Genomic DNA, 23,692 nt, shown 5'->3' with positions numbered 1-23,692 from the left:
TCCAGCAACCTGTTGCTTGGGGGTGAGGGCTAGATGGCTTTGTCAGCAAAACTGGCACAATGGGGGCACTGCAACGAATGGGCGAGATTTATCCCCGCTCGTTGCTTCTGCCGGTGTGTGGTGAAAGCAAAGCGGTTCTTGAATTTTGCTGACCATCAGTTTCAGGAGGGGTTAAAAGGCCCTCATTCTCCCTGCCCTGTGTCATGAGGGGAAAATTTATTCTTACCTGCTATTTCATCTGCAGATTTTATAAACTGCGTCTCAGGGCCGGCCCAGTACATTTTGGCACCTGAGGCAAACCACAAAATGGTGTCTCCCGCCCCCCCCCCTCCAAAGGAGGGAGTGAAGACTTACGGTACAACCCCAACAAATGGGGAATAAAGATCTACATTGGGATCTGCTGCCCAAGGCTTTTTTTTCTTCATCTGGAACTCAGTTCTGGCACCTCTCAGGCAGGTGCCATTGCCATTAAAAGAGACGAGGGAGGAGTTCGTGGTGAGTTCCGGCACTTCTTTTCCTAGAAAAATAGCAGTGCTGTAGATCCTGCCAGCTGAGGCAATCACCTCACCTTGTCTCATGGATGGGATGGCCCAAAGTGGTGTATCATAAGATAATATGCAAATGATTAAATGATCAGTAAAGCTAAAAGAATCTTGACCCCCCCATAGAAATTGTGTCTTAAAGAGTTTAATTGTGATGTTCAAAGCATATTGGACTGGTAGTTTCTAAATCTGAAAGCACAAACACAGGCTTAGGCTGTGTGAGCATAGCAAAATCTGACATATTTAGGCTTAGAGAGCAGTGTGATGCAAACTTTCTGCGGGGAGGGAGTGAGCACTTATGCTGCAAGGCAGCCCGTCTCCCATAATCAAGAATGTGTGATTAAGCATTGCCAGAAGCCATTAAGACATGAAGCTGAGCAATTTGCGTTTGGATCCTGTGAATGACAGGCGGGCATTGACTCAGAAGCTTCAGCTAGGCAGGGGCGTTGTTACTAGGGATCTATAAATCTACAAATGTAGCTTTCTCTCAGTTTTTCAGTTACTTCAGTCTTCAGTTCTACACATTTGCACATCAGTTTGCTAAACATTTTTTTTAAGAACTCCTGAAAATTCACCAGCTGTTTAATGCAACTTATCACACACATTTTTGTATGCATTTTTGCATAATATATACATTTTTGCAACATACTGCATTTGTTAAGCTTATATTTACTCACATATGGAATTATAGGCACATTTTACCCTAATGTAGGCATTTTGTATACATTACCTAGAGAACCCCACTGCACAATTTTGAAGGAGGGCTGCATTTCGGTTTTGTTTATTGTTCCAGAAAGTGTGGATTACATTTGCCTTTAACTGCAATGAGACTCAGAGCTGCTATTTCTTCAAAGGTCTTGGGGCACAAGCCCTTGAAACGGTGGGATAACCAGTCTCATATAACCAACATGCTTATGTCTAATTATTGTGTGAAGGGCAATGGTTTTCAACCAGTGTGCCGTGGAACCCTGGGGTGACTTGAGGAACATTCAGGGGTGCCCCCCCTTTCATTAACTTGCAGCCCATTATCTTCCTGCATATATACATATCTCCCCAGGGGCAGAATGGGGGAATTCACACTAACAGTGTGTCCTGTAATGGAACCCTGTAGAAAGAATATGGTTGGCCAAGGGAGACATGGACTCAAAAAGGTTGAAAACTGCTTCCCCTCACCTTGGAAAGAACTAAAACTCGTGATTATTGTTAAACTCCCACTCCTGTCCATCTGAGAAGCTCAGCATGTGAAGAGGTTTGAGTTGGTTGCTCCAGCTCAGACCACATGGCTCTCACAAGCCACTCTTGAGTGCCTACAAGAGTAGCAATCATAGTTCTCCCCCATTCCCATTTAATCCCCACAACAACCCTGTAAGGTAGGTTAAGCTCAGAGTGAGTGACTGGACCAAGGCTACCCGGTGAGCTACATAGCTGAGTGGGGATTTGAAACCTGGTCTCCTGGGTCCTAACACACTCGCCCCCCCCCCCTTGGCCACACTTTCAGAATAAAAATTTGCTCGCGCCACACCAAATTTTTACTGATAAGAAATACATTGGAAAACACAAAGAAACGACTCCTAGCAGTGCTTGGTTTTGAAAAGATACCTATCCACATTCTGCAAATAAAAACAATATTTGGATACTATACTGTACTGAAATGTTTAACTGTTTTCTCTGAGTGTCCTTGAATCTTCCTGCCACACTTGCCATCTTTTCATGCCACACCAGTGTGGAGTGTTGCATCCATTGAGAGCCACTGCTCTAACTGCTACATCTTCTGCTGCCTCACTTCAAAAGGTGTTTCCTGCAACCCTCTGCCTAAAACCCCTCTATCTGAACATTTCATCCTGCTTTTTGTTGTTGAACAGAAGCAACATTAATTTCACGCGACCTTCTTTTTCTGCTGTGTAGACAAAAGGCACTGTGTACCACCGCAGCTCAGGACGGCACTGTGTTCTGGCACTTTCGAAAATAAAGGGCTTCTTTGTTTGGCTGGCCAGGCTGGGTGAGAGCTTTGGGTGAGCCTAGGCTTCTCCTGAAAATGGGTTCAGGGGAGGAAAAAGCCCCCTTCAGAATTCCAGGCCCAGATTTCCAAAACAGCTTATTGGAACGGAAAGTCCTTCAACATGGAGGTGTACAAACAAACAAAATATATAAATACAAAATGGAAGGGGAAAACATTCCACTGCCTAATATGTTAGATGATACAGTGGTACCTCAAGTTAAGAACTTAATTTGTTCTGGAGGTCCGTTCTTAACCTGAAACTGTTCTTAACCTGAGGTACCACTTTAGCTAATGGGGCCTCCTGCTGCCACTGCGCGATTTCTGTTCTCATTCTTAACCCAAGGTACTATTTCTGGGTTAGTGGAGTCTGTAACCTGAAGCGTTTGTAACCTGAAGCGTCTGTAACCCGAGGTACCACCGTACATGTCATGAGAAATCTGTGTTCAGTGACCACATCTTCACCAAATGTAGTACTGCTGCTCAAAAGATGTTTACTATTATTATTAAATCTTGTTCTTCCTCCCCAAGGAGCCTAGGGTAAATAAAGACATGATTTAAAAACAAACCAGAAGCAGTTGAAACATTCCCCAAAACAAACAAATTACAATTAAAAACAGCTAGTTCCAAACATCAATTTGCAGAAAACCCAGTCGATGTCTGCTCTGATTCAGCTGTAAAGATTGTGTTTCCTCAAAGCGAAGCGTCAAGTCTAGCTGAGCCCAAAGTGCTTTTTTAAAATTAACAAGCGTTCTTCATCCTGCTTTTCGTTGCACAAGTGGGTCACTCCTGACACCAATAAAGCGTTAGTTGGGGAAACATCCCAGTCAGGGCTCGGCCCGCCCATGAGGTAGACTGAGGCAGTTGCCTCAGGCAGCAGAAGTCCAAGGAGCAGTGACTCTGTGGAGAAGCCGTACCAGCTGCAGCAGCGGTGTCTTCTGGTGAGATCTCACCAAAATCTCACGAGATCTTGTAGAGCACACAAAACGATGTGCAGCACACAAGATCTCACCAGAACCCACCTTTGCTACCACTGCTTTGCAGGAGCTACTGTGCAACGCAGGTAAGAGAGAGGCTTTGGTGGGGGCCTGTTTTGCATCAATGACAAGTTTAGTATTTGCTTATTGCATTTGTATCCCACCTTTTCCCTCCAAGGTATAGATAAGATTCTTTATTTGCATCAGCCACAAGCCCTAGCAATAAACAAAACCTAGCAAGGTTGATTGGCTGATTAATTTCTATAGCACTAGTCACTTAAAACATTAAAAAATACCGGTATTTTGGTTTTGGAGATTTAAATACAGACATTTAAACCCCCTTCAAAAATAGACCACTTTTATTTTATACGCATATGGTCTAAGTTTTTCTCCTATGTTAACTCATCCACTAAACCTCCTGCTCCACAGGTAAATATGTGGACAAGCTTTATTGAAAACTAATTTGACTCACCTTTTTCGTCTGTGATAATTGTATGCGGCACTGCACTCTTGTTATTTCTTAGTCGTCGTCCCCCCCCCCCCCCGCGCTGGATTGTCTTTTTATTTATTTTTATTAGTTACATTCAATATTCTTACTGCATTCTGTATGTACTTATGTCAATGACCATTCTGTATGAAAAAGGACAATAATAATTATAATAATTACACTATGATGGCCATTCAAAGCACATAAATGCAGTTTGTCCCAAATTTTACCCCTGGAAAAGAGGACGTGTCCTGGAAAAAGAGGACACATGGCAACCCTATGTCCAGATCTCTAGCTGCGATTCCTGTATTGCAGGGGGTTGGACTAGATGACTCTTTAGTTCCCTTCCAACTCGGCAATTCTACTATTCTGAATTCCCTGTAAACCAACAAACCACCAATCTCTACCCCAAGCCTTGGGCAAACCACCTTATCTTTGCTCCTCGTTTTCCTCCGCGTTCTCCAGATGGCAAGCTCCCTCGGGGCAGAGACCTGTCCTCTTGGGGCGAAGCCCCGGAACCGCGAGAAACCTCCGCGCTTAGACCATGCAGCCAGCCAGCTGCGTAAGCGCACCTCCTGCAGCGGCGCAGGAGTCCCCGCCCCGAGGGGCCTCCCTAGCCGGGGGCTGGCCTTCCCGGAGCCGCTCCACCTCCCGACTGGGGCCCGGGGAAGCGCAGAGGCGCGCGCACTGAACGGCAGCAAGTAAGCAAAGGTGGCAGCAGCTTCTGGCGAGCCACGGAACCTCTTCGCAGAGGGAGATAGGTGAGGGGTATTTTTGGATTTTATTTTCGTTATTTTATTTTTTGCGCGGAAGGGAGGCTGCAGAGTTGATGGATGCGCGTGCAATTTTGAAAAAAAAGAGAAAGTAGCTCGCGGGTCTACTCGGAAGTAAGCCCCGCTCTTTTAAACGGGGCTTTACTCCAGGGAAAGCGTGCCCGGGGTCGGCATCGTAGCCTCAGCTGGGCGCTTGGAGGATGGAGTGAAACTTGCAAGCCGTGGGGGTCGGGAACGTGGGGACGAGATGAGAGTAAGGGTAAATCTATAGAAGTTTGCAACAAAGAGAAAAGGGGGGGCAACAGCCCTGGACGTCTGCAGGGGGGCAAGATGGGGGCAGAGACCCCATCTGCGCCCCCGAATAGAATCTCCAGATCTCCAGATTCCATTTGTTTGAAAAGAGCAAGTTTCTAATATTTGTAGAACCTGAGATATGGGGCGAAATGTGTAAACGCTGTTCTTCTCGTTTTGGGGAGGTGGAGGAAGTGGCCTCGGTGCTTTACTCCTTTTTTCCGCCCCCCTCCAACACCCGGGGGAAATCCTGCAGGTCCCCCCCCCCCCGGGACAATCCCACCAAAGGACATAGCGAGAATTGTAAGGTAAGAGAAGCAAATCACACCAATGGGAAATGATACCAGACGTTGAAACTTGAGGATTCGCTCGTGTTGTGTGCGTGTGTGAAGTTACTTATAAGTTGCGTGCCCACCCCCAATTTTTATGGGGGGTGTGCAGACAAAGGGTAAAGGCTTTCATTGATTTGGGGGGGGCGTGTATGGAGAGGTGCAGGACTTCCCAAACTAATTTAATCCTGGAAGAGTTGATAGAAGGGTGGGGAGATGGTCGCTTTGTTTGTGGGGCTAGGTTGGAAGATATAAAAAAGTGTTTTTTTAATCAAAGCAACCTTGTGGCACCTTAAAAAATTCAAGGTGTGGTCTCCTTTCTGAAAATTAAAGGGTCCCACCCCCACCTTCAAGGGGAGGAGGGAATGAAAGGCTTTTTTTTTTTAAAAAAAGGGACATACTAAAGCTGATGGGGTAAAACATGTTCACTTAGAATAGCAGTGCTGCCCTAACTATGTCTACTCAGAAGTAAGTCCCATTCAACTCAATGGGACTTGCTCCCTAGTAAGTGGGTTTAGAATGGCTGCTTCTCTGTTAAAATGGGAGTTTTTATTCCATAATCATGGGACAACTCCATACATGTTTACAGAGAGATAAGTAAGTCCTGCTGTGTTGGATGAGGCCTGATCTTTTGTAAATAGTTTAGGATTGCTGAATCTGCAAAATTCCTAATGCCGCTTACTGGAGAGTAAGCCCCACTGAATTCCACAGGGCCTACTTCTGAGAAGACATGGTTAGGATTGGAACATTAAAGGTATTTGGATTCAGGGGAAAACATGTTTGATGGGCAGGGGAGCAATAACACAAAGCTGGTATGTTGCATTTTTTAAAAGTAGTATTTTGTGTACGTGTGTGTAACCTCTTTGCCACTTCAGTTGTGGGGAGTGTGAGAGAACCTGACTTGCATTGGGCAAAACTTAACGTGAGGAGGCCACACTTTTCCAGGAAGGAGCTTGGCATCCGGTCTGGGGTTCCAGAAACAATTGGCCAGCCTGATTGTGCAAGTCCAAGGAAGAAGAGGCAAGCCTGCTATTTCCTCCCAGCCCTACACCCAAGAGAATTGCTACTTATATTTTCTTCTCTCTTGTGGGGTTTTGCCTTTCAATAGCTGCCTAGCAGGCAGGAATTCTACGATTCACCAGTCCTTCAAGCAAGGGGACTGCACCTGTTGAGTTTCTGGCTGCAGGAAACTTAACCCAGAAGGTGGCAGCCTGCATCTCTTGAGTGCATTCAAAAGATAATGGTTTCTTCTCCTTGTATCTCGTCATTCCTCCCAAGGAGCTTCCATGTGTCCCCACCCACATTTAATTCTAACCAAAACAATAATATGAAGCAGGTTAGGTTGCACCGTAGTTCAGCTGCAATAATTGAGGGTGGATTTGAACTCTGATCTCCTTGGTCAAAAAGTCTTCTGCATGCTGCCAACTCTGTTTTATAATCATTCACATTTAAAGTTGTGGATTTCAAGTTTTCAAAACGGCTTCACCCACATTAGCTTGGCAATTTGGGCAAAAGCCCTGTAATATTGACCAGCCCTGTATATGCAGAGTGTGAGGAGAGAGAGAAATATAGCATGCCCAGGACCAGTGAGGTTGTGACTGATGTGACATTTGAACTGGAGGTTTATTTTACACTTTATTGCATTTATGCCCATCTCCCCAGTGTCCTGCATCCATTTTATCGTGAGTTAGGCCTAGGCAGATTACAGCCCAGTGTGTACACTGTTATGTAGCCTTATGATGTGTAGTTTCAAGAAGTAGAGACTTAAGTTGCTCTTTTAGACCAACAAAAAATACTAATCATTTATGCCAGGGATGGGCAGAAAAGACCAGGGGCAGGTGTCAAACATGGCCCTCTAGAACTCTCTTTCTGGCCCTCAGAACCTTCACCAGGCCACACACTCCTACATACTCTCCAACATTTCTCTGATGAAAATGGGGACATCCCATTTCATAATGATAATTTTACTATTTATACCCCACACATCTTACTGGGTTGCCCCAGCCACTCTGGGAGGCTTCCAACATATATAAAAACATAATAAAACATTAAACAAACTTCCCTATACAGGATTGCCTTCAAGTGGCTTGGGGGTCGGATAACGCCATACCCTCCAACATAGGGACATCCTAAGGAAAAGTGGGACATTCCAGGATCAAATCAGAAACCGGGACGGCTTCTCTAAATCAGGGACACCCCTGGAAAATAAACTGGGAAGGTCTGTTCCTACAGGCCTTGCTTTGCACTCTGCTTGAGTGTTTTTCCCTGACTGGAAGGTGTACCTTAACTCTTATCAAGCCTCTTGTTTGCTTGTATGGAAGATAGAGATAGTGTGTGCATGGGTACAAACCAGTTTATTGCACCATATATATTGAGTGATCCGCCCACTTTTGCCTTGCCCCCCCCTAATATGCAGCCCTTGTGAAGTTACCCCAGCAGGGAATGTGGCCCTTGAACTGAAAAAGGTCCCTGCCCCCCCCCCCCCGTACTGGAGTTAGTTTCAGCAGATGCCTAAGCATGTCTACACAGAAATAAATCCTATTGAAATAAGTGGGGTCTTAATCCCAGGTTAGTAGGGGGTTAGGATTGCGGCCTTTGTTAAGGACTTATTTACAGGCCTCCTTGGGGAGATAGCTCAAGCAGGGGAAGGTTTTGTCTCATGAAAGCACAATACAGAGGTACCTTGGAAGTCAAACTAAATCCGTTCCGGAAGTCCATTCGATTTCCAAAACGTTCGAAAACCAAGCCGCAGCTTCCGATTGGCTGCTAGAAGCTTCTGCAGCCAATCGGAAGCCATGTTGGATGTTTGGGTTCCAAAGAACGGTCGCAAACCGGAGCACTCACTTCCGGGTTTGCGTCATTCAGGAGCCAAAACGTTCGACTCGCAAGGCGTTCAGGATCTGAGGTAAGACTGCAGAATGGAAAACGAAAGCAGGCAACTTATATGGCAATGGTACAAAACTCTTCAGAATGTTAGGCTGGGTAAAAATAAATAATTCTATATAAGGAAAAAAGCAGCCCAAAATAAAATCTGGCTAAGATCCATTTCTTCCAAGTGATCTTCCCGTTTGTTTGTTTTTTAAGCCCCCTAACAAAAGTTGAAGCTTGGGAGTAAGACGTCAATTTAAATATGCAGTAAAAAGTCATAAAAAGCAGTAAAATAGCATTCTGTGATAGGAAATGCAGAATGCAGCAACATACACTCAAACAGGGGTTTCAGCCTGAGGGCCAGAGGTGAAAATGGGTTCAACAATGAATGAAAATGATACTTTTGTACTGCAGGATGGTTTCTTCACACACTTGCAATCCCTTCCCAGTCCTCTGTCCAGGGAAGCAAAGAGGCACAGTCAGCATTCAAGGACACTTTCCAGCCAGGCAAGAACACTCAAGTGGGGGGTGTGTGTGAATGCGTAGTGGGCTATGGGGTCTGGACAGGCAGGGAGGGAGGGCCCGGCAGAGAGGCCTGGGGGGCTGCGTTTGGCTCCTGGGTCCAGGATTTCCCAGCTCTGCATTAGCTAGAGAGAATAAAGCAGCCCTCTCTGGGACATGAAAGCTAACAGCACTGAAGTCTTTGCAACCAGGGTGCCACCACAAAGAAGTCTCTGCACCAGAAGAGCAGTTGACTGACTGCCTATGCAGCTGGCCTTTCATATATCCTTGCTCGTGAAAGGTTACTAGAGTACAGTGGTGATCTTTAAAATGTTTGCAAAATATAGTTGAGCTTGGCAAGTCCCAGGAAATATGGTTATCTGTCCTGAACCTGATTAAGACTTCTGAATAGTCTTCAAGGGCAGCCCCATTGTACCATTGTAGCCCCTGACCCAACTGCAGTAGTCAAGCCTCGATGTGACCAGACGGTGGATATTTGTGTCAAGACTTTCTCCCAATGCAAGAATAACTGTCAAGTCAGTATATTAACATTGGTTTAGGAAAAGGGGCTGGATTAATTGATGGGCCACACATTCAGTGTTGATGGTGAAGATGAGCGGTTTTGGCTTTTCAAAAAGTGGGTGAGGATCCTTCGGGTTGCGAGGTGCGTTGAGCGTGGGCTGCTTTTCTGACAACGCAATGAAATGTATCTTAATTGCTAGGTGGAAAAATCTCGTGACAGCTTGTTTGATGAATTGCTGTTGAATCATCGGCATCTGTGCTGAAAGCCTTGTTATTGTTGGTATTGTAATAAAGTTATCTCCATCCCCAGGGACTTGGAGTGGGAAGCAATATTTCCCAAGGCCTCAAAGCTTAGTGGCTGGAGCGCACACTATGCCTGCAGAAGGTTGGAAGATTCAGGACAGATAAAAGAAAGGACAAGCGCATAGTTACACTGTGGAACTCCCTGCCACAGGAGGCCGCAGGATGGCCACCAACTTGGATAGCTTTTTTAAAAAGGCACAAATTCATGGAGGAGGAGGAGGCTATCAATGGCTTCTAGCCATGATGGCTATGTTATTTCTCCACTTTTGGGAAAGCAGGATGCCTCTGGATAGCAGTTGCCGGAAGCCAGTTTCAGGAGAGGCAGGAATACTCTTCCTGAGGGATTTCCCCAGGCATTTGGATGGCCTTCCTTCCTGTTACAGCTTGGGCTGGACCAAAGGCCTGATTCAGTATGAGGCAGCTGTCTATGCTCATGGGTGAAATGGTGTTGGATATACAGTGGTACCTCAGGTTATGAACTTAATTCGTTCTGAAGGCCCATTCTTCACCTGAAACTGTTCTTAACCTGAGGTACCACTTTAGCTAATAGGGCCTCCCGCTGCCGCCGCGTGATTTCTGTTCTCATCCTGAAGCAAAGTTTTTAACCTGAGGTACTATTTCTGGGTTAGCGGAGTCTGTAACCTGAAGCGCCTGTAACCTGAGGTACAACTGTAGGAGGAGCAGATGCAACGTGCCTCAGGCCCATGCACGTATCTTTTAAGTGCACCAAATGGCAGAGCCGGCCGGAAACGTTTTGCTGCTGGCGGAGACAAAGGTTGGAAGATTCAGGACAGCTAAATTATTCACGCGGTACATAAACAGTGGAACTCCCTCCCACAGGAGGCAGTGATGTTTGCCAACTTGGACGTCTTGAAAAGAGGATTGGACAGATTTATGTAGCCAGATATGTGCATCAGTGGCTATGTTCTGCTGAGATGGAGCTGTTGTGCTCAAGTCCTGCTTGCAGGTCTCTTAGAAGAGCTACATAAGACCACGAGACCAGGGTGCTGAGCTCGGTGAGCCTCTGGCCTGAACCTGCAGGGCTCTTCTTGTATGTTCTTCTGTTGGATCACTTGTCCTGTGTCAGGATAGCCACATTCAGGCGTTTTTCTGAGCACACAAGCTCTTTATCCCTAGACAGCAGCAGCGGGTATTTAGAGGCACTGAGAGGAGAGGCAGAATATAGCCCTTTTGGCTAGTAGTCATTGATAGCCTCCTTGTTCAGGAATTTTCCTAATTTTCTAGGAAAGACACCCAAGTTAGTAGCCATCACTGCCCCTTGAGGGAGTGAAATCCCGTAGTTAAACTATGCGCTGCATAATGAAGGACTAACTTTTGCCTGACCTAAATCTCTAGCATTCAGCTCCATCAGATGTGTCTGAGTTCTCGTGTTACGCGAGAGGGAGAAACAACTTTTCTGTGTCCATTTTCTCCTCTGCCGTGTTTCCTCTTGCTCGCCTTTTCTCTGAACCTAAAAGCATGATGGGACTTGGAGTGCGGCAACATCCGGAGATCGCCCAAGTTGAGGATGTTCTGTTTTCAATCAAGATTACAAGACAGTGCGATGCTATAATAATAATACATTTTGCCTTTTTGCCTGCTTTGTGTTCCTGTCTCAAGGTCTAGAGAAGCATCTCTTTTCACCAAGGCAAGATTGTTGCTGACATACTACTAGATCAGTGTTTTTCAACCACTGTTCCGCGGCACACTAGTGTGCCGCGGGAAAAATTGAAAAATTCGAAAGATTTAAAAATAAAGTATTTTATAATTTTTCACATTTCTGTTTACTTACTATTTCATAATAAAGTAATTATAAAATACTTTATTTGTGTTTATTTGATTCCTATTCAAGAGAATTACTTTATATATAGTCAATATAGGCACAGAGTTAATTTTTTTAACATTTTCTAATGGTGGTGTGCCTCGTGATTTTTTTTCATGAAACAAGTGTGCCTTTGCCCAAAAAAGGTTGAAAAACACTGTACTAGATAATGCACGGAGGGGCCAATGGGGTCTCTTTTTCCCTTCACAGAGCTGCTGGGCCATGTTGCAGCCAGCCCTCTGTTCATGTTATGATTCTGTGCAGAAAAGCCACCTAATGAGGGCAGGACTCAAGTTTCCTGAGAATCAGTGCTTCCATTAAATAATAATAAAAAGATACTAGAGGCTGCTTCCCCTGCCCACCAACCCACCAAGCCCCACACTGCAGCTACAGTTTTTCTTACAGAAACAGTATAGAGAGACAATCAGGTTTCTAGACCTTATGGTTGTAAAATATATGCTAGAATGTAAATGGGCTGTGTCAGAAGCCAGAGAGATGGGTGGATAATCTTTCTCATATTTGGTGGGCAGTGCAGCCCTCGCCTTTGAGCCATGACTCTGGCCCAGAAACCGGTCTTAATTTCAAAGGAAAACATGTTCCACAATGGTCCAACTTGGTATAAGGGCAGCTTCTTGCGTTCCAAACCTCTTTGGAGGGTGGGTAACAAGGGTGTTTTGTGTGCAGGGGCTTCTTAGTGGTGGCCCCCGCCAATTACAGAGCTTCACCTCACACCATCTTTGTGGTCTTTTGCTCCAGCACTAGACCTTTCTGTTCATGCAGGCCATTTGTGTTAGCAAATTAATATACTGCATGATTGTAAAAATAGCCAATGAACCTCAAGTGGTTTACAAAAAGAAGAAAACAATGAAATAAATAAAAACAGTTAAAAACACTCATGCAGAATGTTTTTCAAAACATAATTGAAAACAATGGGAAGCAAAAACCCAGATTGAAACACATGCAAACACATGTCTTTTGTTTAGACAAGCCTGTACGGAACATATAGACATGAGTTGTCAGCACGTGTTTAAATTTAGTTTATCACTGATTTTAGCATATCGCTGATGGCATTACTCACCTTCAGGTATTCTTGACATGTTCCTGGCTGGGATTGCACCTTTCTCACATCTGGAGTTGTAGGCTAAGCCAGTGGAGATTGATTTTAATGTTTTTTGCCTATCCTTTGTGCACGCATATAATTTTTGTTTCATGTCTTCTCTGTTTCAAAGCACATCTACCTGTTTTGAGCTTGTGCACATGTTGATCTATAAATATGGTCCCTATTACCAATGTTTCCTGGCACGCCTCTTCCTCTTGCTTTGCCCATCTCAATTTGAGCAAGAGTCAGGGGTGTGGTTTTGCCACCCGGCCAAGTGGCTTCCCAAACTCCACAGATGTTTCTCTCCTATCTTGTCAGATGGGGTGATATTGTGAGTCCTGAATCAATTTGCAAGGGAAGACGAAAAGGGATAGAAAAGACTTCTGCTATGATCCTAACCCTGCTTACCTGGGAGTAAGCCCCATTGAATTCTGAGTAGATAGGGTTAGAATTACCTGGGAGCAATTTATCATTGTTTTCAGCGGGGCTGATTTCCAAGTTGCTGGAATTTGCATTGTTAATATGGCACGTTAATTAGCCAGATCAAGACCTGCACTATGCAAGCAGCGCAATGAGATGGTAGAGTCCCGGGATGGTAGAGTGAACTGTACTACTTCAGACTGCATAGGTGGGAGATACCTTTAGGAGGACTCCCTCTACATAAAAAATAACCCTTCTGCAAGGAGAAAGTTTGCTCGCCAAGGAGGGCTGGAAGCATTCTTCCTGATGTGCTCATTTTCTCACTGAAGAGATGCCTGCCTGTTTCATGAAGGGGAGAGTTGAATAATGTTATTTCTGAGCGTCAGTCTAGGTCCATCCTGGCACATTGAGATATTCTTAATTACTTCATCCAGCTGCTGTATGTAGATTTGGCAAGAAGGCTTCTACTGGGAGGAAGGAAGTAGGGTTGTGTCTGTTTCTGGCCTTTGAAAGCATTAAGCAGAGCAAGGGCTGCTTTTTTATTTTTTAAAAAATGTAGTCAGATTTGTTGTTAGACTGCTGCATGCCTCAGTTAGCAGAATTGGAATTTGCAAATGCAAAGCGCTTAAGCCATAGCTTTGTCTGTTGCAGCTTTTGAGTTTTTATTCATGGATGCTATATAGCAGCCTTCACCAACCTGTTGCGCTCCAGATCTTTCAGGCAGCCACTGCTGTAGTCTGAAACATCTGAACGGTACCCAGTTGGGAAGGCTGATCTGTTTCCTATGCAGTAATCTTCTTCTCCTCTGATGTTGAAACAGTTTGCGGTGTATTATTCCTTTCCCTGTGACCATCCTGTGACAAATGACAGAAATCTGTTTTCTTGGTCTGGCCTCAGGGGATCTGGCTGGGAGGGAGACAAAGGCTTCGTTTCCGCTGAACTGCTGCTTGTGTTTTGTGTTCTGAGCAAGCAGGGCAGAGAGCAAGGGAATTGGATAAGCGCTGGCAATTAAGTGAGTCAGCCTCTGTTGTGTTTGCCTTGATGTGTAAACTGAAGGGCGACAGCGTGCTATGGAGGCGGAAGAGTAAAACTATGGCTGTTGGGTTTCCCCTCTCTCTGTACCGCGTGGTTTGTAGAAATCCAGAAGCCCTGTGGCAAGAATCGGACTGATGTCGTGTGCTGGAAGCCGCAGGCTGTGCTTTAGCTGATTCATGTTCATGTTTTGCTCTGGGGTGGCCAGAATTTGGTTATTGTTTTGCATCAATAGAAGATCATCCCTGCTTGCCCAGCCAGCCATCCTTATTTATTCGGAACATTTGTAGCTGGCTCTTCATTCAAAATGGCTCCCAGAGCAGCTTATATACAGGACAGTTCCTGCCTGCAGGTTTCTGGGGGGAAAGCCACACACATAAAAGAAAACGGGGACTAGGAGGGCAGAGGAAGAATGCAAACTCAGGTAGTGAGTCTGACAGGTTAAATAGTAGTCCATGACCTGCTAGGATGGAAATTGTTCAGGGGCAGGATGACTGCTGGTGTGTGGAATTCACAGAGCTATACGGCTACTGAACATGGGGGCTTCAGGAAGGCCAACCTGGCTAATGCTTAAAAATATAAATAAATATTGGAGTATATACTTTTTGCCCCTCTTGAATAAATACACTACTCAGCTCCCACCCTCCATAATTGCTTCAGTTTGTGTATAAAATCTGCCAAGTGAAGCACTGTGGAACTTTCCCATAATTGCCCTAGTGGATCAGGCAAACTGCTTGCCTAGATGGCTCTGGAAATTTATGAGCACAGCATGGATATTCTTTCTCTTTCCCCTGTTGTTTGTCTCTGACATCTGGTATAGTGCCCCTGATAATGCAGGTTCTATTGAGAGCTCTCACCTCCACTTTTCTTCTTAAAAGCCTCTCCCCTGGCCATACATTTAAAGCAGGCACACACTAGTTTGTTAAGGGTGCTGGGAAGTGCAGCTCTGTGAGGGGTAAACTACAGTTCCCAGAATTGTTTAGGCAGGGAGGTGGGGAATGTGCTTTAAATGTATGGTGTATTCACAGAGACAGTATTGCTTAATTTGTGTCAGTTGCTCTTCCCCTTTTTAACTGCCTTGCGCCAACTTCCCACTAAGTTTGGACCTCTGGAATCTTAAAGCCATATAAAATATCAAATACTCAATGTTTGGTCTTCTTTAATTTATGGCACTTGCGATTTTGAACATTATTTACGTATTTAACCATTTTGGCAATTATGAACAATAATCAATGAAACCCTGCTTCAGATAAAATTCATTCAAATCATAAATATTCCTGCAAGAAAATATAACATAAATTAACATTTGCTTTAAAAACAAACCTCAAAACCTACTTGAATTTGCTTTTGCGGGAGATAATTGTTTTCTGGGCCACACTGCCAAGAGGGAGACTAGTTTTCCCAAAATTTATTTCTGCATTTGCTTGCATATCTCGCTTTTAGATAATATGTTATTTTCGCCATTATGGAGATGGCCCAAACTCTATTAAGCCATTCCTTTCAATGAGGGAATAACTTAACTTTCCAGTTTGGGGCCATCAACATTTTATCTTTTTAACACGCTCTGACTGCTATTTGGTTCTAAGTGTGTGTGTGTGTTTACCTAGTTAACATGAAGTGTGAGAAATTCCTTGTTTCCAGCAGCGTGATGATACTCTCTGGAATTTGATAGTGGGTTGGAGTGAATGCATATTATTCCTCATGGGATCTTGACTTCATTTGTTTTGTTTTTTAAAAGTTATAACCTCTTCATACCTGGAGCAATTAAACAGAGGATGAGGGGGGGGGGGAGAGAGTCTGTTCCTGGATGCTCTTCTACTAATAAGCCATAAATTTTTGTTCTTTCCACTATTGTTACAAGGGGTGGAAAATTGTCGCATTGACATGAGATGTCAGGCAAAGATCCTCTGCATAATTCATGCAGTCGTCTATGTGGGAGCTTCATTGATGTTGGATCTGAACTCTCTGTGTTGAATTGGTTTCCTGTTGTGTTTTAGGGCATTTTCCTGAGCAAGAGTCTTAGTAACATGTCAGTTCTGTCATTATTTATTATTATCATTATTTAGGATAATTATTTGTCGCTTACTACCAAAAATTTATTTTTGGTCTCAAAGTGATTTATAGGTTTGTTTGTTTTTAAAGAAGCATATAATACCAGAATAAAATACAACAAAAGATTGCAAAGCATGATTAACTAAAAGTTCTCAGCCTGCAGTAAGGTAAAAAAGGACACATTCTGCTCTACCCAAAGATGGGCACTAGGGCTGGGCACTATGGTGATATATTGTCCAAAACTGGTTTGAAGTCCATTTTGTGATATCAGTTTCATAATTTTTGACCTGGCAATATAATTGCGAATCCATGTTGTGTGTGTGTGTTTGTGCACATGCTATGCAAAAATCACAATGTGGGGAAAACAGTGAAGCCAGCTAATCGGTATATCACAATGTTTAGCTGGTAATACATCACAATGTTGAAAACCAGATACAGTGGTACCTCGGTTTTCGAATGTAATCCATTCTGGAAGACCGTTCAACTTCCGAAATGTTAAAAAACTGAAGCATTTACTTCTGGAAAACTCAATACAGAAGCCGTGTGTCATGTTCAGGTTCTGAAAAGTGTTCGAAAACCTAAGCAGTTACTTCCAGGTTTTTGGTGTTTGAAAGTCGAAACGTTTGACTTCTGAGGTGTTCGAAAACTGAGGTACCACTGTATCGCCCAGCCCTAATGGACACCACCTCAGAGCATCATTGTAATGGATAGCTGAGAGAGAGCGGCTGACATTCAACTTGCAAGAGCAAAAACTAAATTAATGAGAAGATTGGTCAACTAAACTCCTGCTTCTAAAGCAAGACCTCCTCTCCTGTTTAGGTCTTTGAAATGTCTTCAGAATCTGCTTCCTCTCACGAGCAGCCTCCGTCTCCACGCAACCTCCGGCTTCCAGAAGGGCGGAGGACGAGAGAGCGTTCCCCGTCTCCGATGAGAGGCTACCTCATCCCAAGCCCGCTTCCGACGCGGAGGACACGCACATTTTCAGCGTGAGTATCAAGGGGAGCAGGTGGAATGGGGTTCTTTCGGTGCTCATTTAAAACAATGTTGCTTAGGCAAGCCTAACCAGGCATACTGATGTTACTGTGTTTTAATCTCCTTTACTGTTTATTTCAATCTTCTAAAACAGTTTTTCATTGTTTTCGTCTGTTTTTTATTGTTAATGTTAATATTTATTTATTTATTGTTAATGTTAATATTTCTTGTTAAGCCCCTTAGAGGTTTTGCCTACCATAAAGTGGTATATAAATTTTGTTAGGTAGATAGGGATAATTTGCTTCTTACCTGACTCTGAATTGCTGGTACCACAATGAACATTTCAAACTTTTTTGCTTTTAACTTGTTTTTAACTTTTATGGTTTTATGTGTTTATTGCTGTGAATCGCTTCAACATACATTTTTATGATATAGCAGTATACAAATATTTTTTTATAAATTAATAACAAACAAAACAAACGCTGGTGTTGTCCCTGGTTAAAAAAGAAAAAGTAGCATGAACACCGACAACTGGGAAACACTGGCCTGCAAGTGCACCAATTGGAGAATAGCCTTTACCAAAGGTGTCATGGACTTTGAAGACGCTCGAACTCAGGACGAAAGGGAGAAATGTAATAAGAGGAATGGCAAACCCTCAACATGATCAACTCCTGCCTGGAGACCTATGTTCCTGCTGTGGAAAGGACGTGTGGATCCAGAATTGGCCTCCGCAGTCACTTACGGACACACTGTTGAAACCGTGTTTATGGAAGGCAATCTTACTCGGCTATGAGTGACTGCCAAAGAAGAAGACAACTCTGGTCACTCACCTTTGCAAGCCTCACCCTGCCTGGTTCCTTCTGTGATCACCTCCATACAGCCCACCTAGAAAGCAATTACTCTGGCCGTAGATGGTTGAGAGGTCACTGTAGATTTCCACTGAGAGTTGGTCTTGCTGAGACAAATCCCTGATAATACAACTCCTTCCCCCACCTCCAACTCTGCAAAATACCGAATTGAGCAGCAGAGTGTAATCTCTCAGCTGTAAGTTGGGTGTGTCACTGACTGAATCCCCTGGGGCTCTGAAGGTTAGCTCAGCTTGCAGCTGAATGACATTATGACAAGCGGGGAAGTACAAATGACTCTGGGATGGCTGGCTATGTCACAATCGCACCCAGGCCAGAAGCTCAGAAGTTGTGTTGAGAGGAGGGAGGTGGCGGGCGGGCGGGGAAGCGAGAGGGCATGGGAGCAGAACGGCCTACCATGCTCTGTAGAAAGCTGTGCCCTCTCTCACTCAAGGCAGGCGGGCTTCTCCATGGCGTCGGAAAGTCTTAGGTCCAGTTCGTCAAGGTGAGGAAGGCGGCAGAAGGATATTGCAGATTTTGGGGAAGATTCAGAAAAAAAGGGGAGACCAAAAGGGTCCAGGGGATGGAGAGGCTCCCCGGATGCAGAGTTTGGGAAATTTTAGTTTAGGGAAAAGGCGAGTATGGAATATTATGGAATTATGCATGGTGTGGAGGGAACAGATAGGTGGAGAACCCCTTTTCTCGCTCCCACTACTAGGTGGGCCATTGGCCTGATCCAGTAGGTTCTGATGATGTTCTGATGATCTTAGAAGGGCATGTCTTCAAGGCCAGTTATGAGCTCTGCTTTGTCCTTGGATGATTCTGACACTTTCCCCCAGATTCTGATTCCTACCTACAAATGTAGGAAGCTGCCTTATACTAAATCAGACCATTGGACCATCTAGCTCAGCAGCTGTTTCGGACAGTTCAGTCCTCGGTGTCTCCAGGTAAGGCTCTTTCCTCAATCCCAGGAGAGCATTGTTGATGACTGGGTGCTAGATTGGCCCTTGGTCTGGCTCAGTGTAAAGCAGTTCCCTGTGGGTTGCATTTGATGCTTATCCAACTCTTGAGTAGACCCTCTTAAATAGATGGGCATAACTAATCAAAGTCCATCAAGTTGAGCAGGTCTACTCTGAGTATAATGTAGTTGGATGCATCTCTATGGGTGAGATTCACTTTGAAGCCTTGCATGAGGGCATCTGTTTGCGCAGCAGGGCTCCCCACCTCCCGGAATTGGTTTGTGGGGGGGAATTGGGGGAACCAACAGAACAGCACGTGGGAGAGGGGATCTGGCAAACAGATGGAATATTTGTAATAGCATGGTGTTGAATTTCAGCCTATTTTCCTAAAAAGAGCACTACATTCTACAGCATCGTGCCCAGGTCTCTCTTGACAATCTGAATTCTGCTACCTGCATACATTTGCCTGATTTCTCCTCATTTTGCACGGTTTGTTAAGAAAGTAGGGATACAGGGAAGCTGCCCTGTGCCATGTTTGACCATTAGTCCGTCCAACTTAGTATTGCCGGAGGCAATCCAGGGTTTTTGCTAGGTTTCCCTCTGAGCCCTACCTGAAGATGCTGGGATCATACTTGTGGCCTTCCACGTGTGAAGTGTGAGCCCTGCCATTTTTCTTCTGCTAGTTGTAAGTGGGTGGTGGGTAGTTCCATAGGACACTGAAGCACCCCGTGGCATCACTTGAACTCTTATTCAGGCTTCTCTCAGGTTTCTCAGCTTTCAGCAGGCATTTTGCCCGTGTGCTTTCCCCCATATGGACAAGAAACTGGACTTTCAGAAGCAGGCACATTAATTCCCTAGAAGCTGACTTCCGCGCTCTAATGTAAGAAGAGGTGGGGAATGGTTTTCTGAACTTGCTTTTGTTCCTCACAGGACGACGAGAGCCTCTGAAGGGCCTACCTACAAGGGGGTGTGTAAATGTTTCTGCCGCTCCAAGGGCCATGGCTTCATTACGCCTGTCGATGGCAGTCCAGACATCTTTGTGCACATTTCTGAGTAAGTGGCGGGGGGGCTGGGGAGAGAATGGATTTGCCCTTCATTTTTTTCATCCTGAGGGCTGCTTTATTCCTATCAGGGCAACCTTCTGGGGACCACATGTCAGCAGTGGCAGGGCAGGATTTAGGTTTGATGAGACCCTAAGCTACTGAAGGTAATGGGGCCCTTTATATGTCCAGCTGTCCTTTGACAGCAACAAATTGTCGCTGTTTTTTAGTGTTGAATATATGCTATATGGTAATTTATGGACCAAAGGTAAAGGGACCCCTGACTATTAGGTCTAGTCGTGGACGACTCTGGGGTTGTGGCGCTCATCTCGCTTTACTGGCCAAGGGAGCCGGCATACAGCTTCTGGGTCATGTGGCCAGCATGACTAAGCTGTTTCTGGCGAACCAGAGCAGCGCACGGAAACGCTGTTTACTTTCCCGCCAGAGCAGTACCTATTTATCTACTTGCACTTTGACGTGCTTTCGAACTGATAGGTTAGCAGGAGCAGGGACCGAGCAACCGGAGCTCACCCCATCGTGGGGATTCGAACCGCTGACCTTCTGATCGGCAAGTCCTAGGCTCTGTGGTTTAACCCACAGCACCACCCACGTCCCAATTTTTTTGACCTAATAGGTATCTAAAGCCATTTGCACATGTTGCCATGCAACCAGTCCATGCAGAATGTAGGCACCCTATATATAGAAATGAGCAAACCAGTGATATTTTAGGGAGCAGGCTAGCAGGCGGGGCCCATTAGTTACATCATAAGAGCCTACACAACAGAAAACATTATTGCTGTTTGTAGGTTTTCTTTTATTTGTTTTTTATCTTATATTTTGGAAATGTACGTCCAGTCTTTTTTTCCTTTAATTTTTTTGGGGGGCCCCAAGAGAGTGGGGCCCTAAGCTATAGCTTGTTTAGCTTATACGTAAATCCGGCAGTGAGCAGCGAGCCAGGGCCAGAGGCAAAGCTGGCGGAACAATGGATGTAAATTTTACCTTTGCAAAGCCAGTTATTTTCTGCACACTCCACTCCACCCAAGGTAAGCAAAATGCACGATCAGAATTCAAGGACACATCCCAGCAGCCAGGCAAGAATGCTTGTGGTGCAGAGCAAAGCCGGTGAGGGGGGGCAGGGTGATGGCCTGGGGAGGACGAGATGGAAAGAGTCCTCACCTATGCCCTAGAATGAAGCTGAAGCCATGGTTTGTCGCTGGCTTACCACGCTTCATTTGTCTCTTATCTATGACTCAGCATTACGTGCAAATCTGGCCCCCTTTCTTAACTGTGGTTTGTACAGCTAAGCCACAAAGGCCAGAGGCCAAGAGCAGCTGGAAACCCAAGCAAGCTGTGGAGAAGCAAGCCTTGGTCTGCGTGATTGTCTTTCAGACAACTCGTGGCTAATCTGTGGTTTGCTGAACACAAAGGACAGGCTTAGCATTGGCTTTCCCAGGCTTCTGAGTTCATTGACCCCTGGATGAGATATATAACATTGCCATCGACCGCACTACAACTTCTTAGTCATGTAAATGAAGCAAAGTCATGAAATATCAACATTTATGAATCACATCACTGTTGTATTGTGGAATCATTAAGATACAGAAGTGGCAAAGGAGGTGTGTTCTGTACATGCCCATGACCTTTATTTCTGAGACTCAAATTTCCCTATTATTACTGTTATTGGAGCATTATGATGATTATGATTTACCCACTTTCACCCAGAGGTCCCAGTGTGGGTTACAGCAATTAAAACCCAGTGATAAAACAGTTTTGAATAGGTTACAACCACAGAAACAGGGTGCGGCCTAAGAAACACAGTTCATACACTTGTTTTCCATCCCCAGGGGTGAGTGAGTAAATATCGACCACTTTGGGGAAACCATTGTTTAGTGTAAACCAGATGAATGAATAAAAACATTTTTGTGGGTTCTATGTTCCCTTTTTTGAGTTTGTGGCAAAGTCCTGTGATGGGAACCACTTGGGCAATTATTTTGTTTTGTATCTTCTCCCCCTGCCTCCTGAAAGCATTGAAGGAGAATATGTCCCGGTGACCGGGGATGAAGTCACCTACAAGGTGTGCACCATCCCTCCGAAGAACGAGAAGCTCCAGGCCGTGGAGGTGGTCATCACTCACCTCGCTCCGGGGATAAAGCACGAGACGTGGTCAGGAAACGTGATCAACTCCTAGGCCGCCCTGACGCCAAAGCCGCCCCGATGGAGGAAATGCTGGACTTTCGGTATTGTTCAACAACTGATACTGACTTGAGACTTGACAGACGAGTTTTCTGCGTATTGAGTGAGGTGGAAACACCATTGTAATGGGGGTCCAAAGGTGGCCAGAGTAACGCCCCCGCTTTTATAAAAAAATAATAATTAAAAAAACGCAAACGGCACAACACTTAAAGTTGACCAAGAAGACGGGATTTAGTTATGGCTTTGCTTTTTTTTATTTTTACCAGCACGTGTAGATACCCAAAGGCCTTAGAAAGACTTAACCAAAATATAACAAAATGGCGCAGGTGCCATCTCTCCAGATGATGGGGAGCATGACTTGGAGCCTGTAAATTATCTGTTTTGGTGGGGACTCTGCATGGCAAGGGATACCAGCATTGCCTGGGTAGATCACCCCATGAGGAACTTTTCTGCTTGGCACCACGGAGCCTCACCATTCTAATCAGCAACAGCACTGTGAAATTTGCCTGTCATTGTAGAAGTCATCTGCTGGTGAGACCCACTTTCCTAGAAACATAGGAATTCTCCTGGTGTGCCCTCTGGGTTTCTAGGTCCAAGGAAGCCCCCTCAATGGAGTACCTGGGGGAAGCCCTAGCTGGAAACACCTTTCCCTTCTTTTGATTTTGTGCTGGCAGAAAAGCACAGCCCGCCTCAACATTTCATATATAAACATCTGAGACGCGAGAGTAGTGTCTGCCGTGGTTAGCTTGTAATTTGGGTTGATGAAAACTTTCAGGGTTTTTTCTTTTTAAAAAACCAGCTCTTGATTTTTATGTCCTCCTTGGCCCCGTTTGCACAACTCACACCAAACCATGGTTTGCTGAACAAACTACAGATTTGTCCCATGGACGATAAAACAAACCCATTGCTTGTTTCTCTAAAATGTGGTTTGTTTTCCAGCTGGTCTTTTCTGGTAGCTTGGCAAGTGTTTGTGGTGGGTTGGCTAACCAAACCTTGCTTTGGGGACAGTGCTGGCTTTCTTTGTGACACCAAGCCACAGTTAAAACAAACCAAGGGTTGTGGGTCAGTGACAAACCATGGCTTCAGCTTGTGGTTTGTTGGCAGTAAAGAAGCCATAGGTAATCCACTGAACAGAGTCCAGATGATCAGGTAAACAACAGTTTTAGTAAACCATGGCTTAGTAGGAGGAAAACAAGCGACTGTATGTCACGTGAACTGGTTTGACGTTTGAACCCTTCTGGTGCATTTCTTCAGCTAGCAAAGTATAATATTTTTAGTTAGTGATGTGTGTGTGTGTTTAATGCACAGCTAGCTGATTCCTGCCTCCAACTAGGTTTGTAGCTAAACCCTATTTCAACCATATTTTATTTCAATGCCATCTAGTTGTTGTTTTTTTCCTAGTAGAAAATGTTCTGAACAGTACATATGTGTGTTGTGTTCCCTTCTCAAACTCCCTAACAGCTGGAAATCTTTGGGGAAAAGAAATAAATAAAAAGGTTGGAGTGAATCTCCTCTTCTGGAATTGTGTGAAAGGCATTTGTAATCATTAGATTCGTTCCGGCCTCTAGTCCAGTATTCTAGCCACTACAACACACTGGCTCTCAAGCAGGGACTGTCCAGAGACCAGAATTGCTCAATCTCCTTTTCTTATTATCTGCTAACACCAGAG

At 44.8% G+C, this 23,692-nt stretch overlaps 1 protein-coding gene and 1 long non-coding RNA gene across 3 annotated transcripts; one reads left to right on the top strand and one right to left on the bottom strand.

Moving 5' to 3' along the window:
- The first annotated feature begins 4,604 nt into the window (after window positions 1-4,604).
- On the top strand, window positions 4,605-23,545 carry CARHSP1 (calcium regulated heat stable protein 1). Of its 2 annotated transcripts, none has more exons than XM_083473900.1 (4): window positions 4,605-4,763; window positions 16,834-17,000; window positions 19,721-19,843; window positions 21,856-23,545. In XM_083473900.1, the coding sequence occupies exons 2-4, from the start codon at window positions 16,843-16,845 to the stop codon at window positions 22,016-22,018; spliced, it is 444 nt and encodes a 147-aa protein (XP_083330026.1). In that variant the 5' UTR covers window positions 4,605-4,763; window positions 16,834-16,842; the 3' UTR covers window positions 22,019-23,545. The 2 variants fall into 2 exon arrangements, with proteins under 2 accessions (XP_083330026.1, XP_083330025.1); XM_083473899.1 differs by lacking the exon at window positions 4,605-4,763 and adding an exon at window positions 4,925-5,374.
- On the bottom strand, window positions 14,212-18,336 carry LOC310692727. The gene is made up of 2 exons (XR_014518863.1): window positions 17,817-18,336; window positions 14,212-15,717 (listed from the first exon to the last, which is right to left on the bottom strand). It is a non-coding gene; the product is annotated as an uncharacterized lncRNA (long non-coding RNA).
- Window positions 23,546-23,692: the final 147 nt, after the last annotated feature.

The sequence above is a fragment of the Podarcis liolepis genome (genome assembly GCF_965112155.1).
Source record: "Podarcis liolepis genome assembly, chromosome: 14".
NCBI classification, from domain to species: domain Eukaryota; kingdom Metazoa; phylum Chordata; class Lepidosauria; order Squamata; family Lacertidae; genus Podarcis; species Podarcis liolepis.
This window is presented reverse-complemented; position numbering and strand designations above follow the sequence as displayed.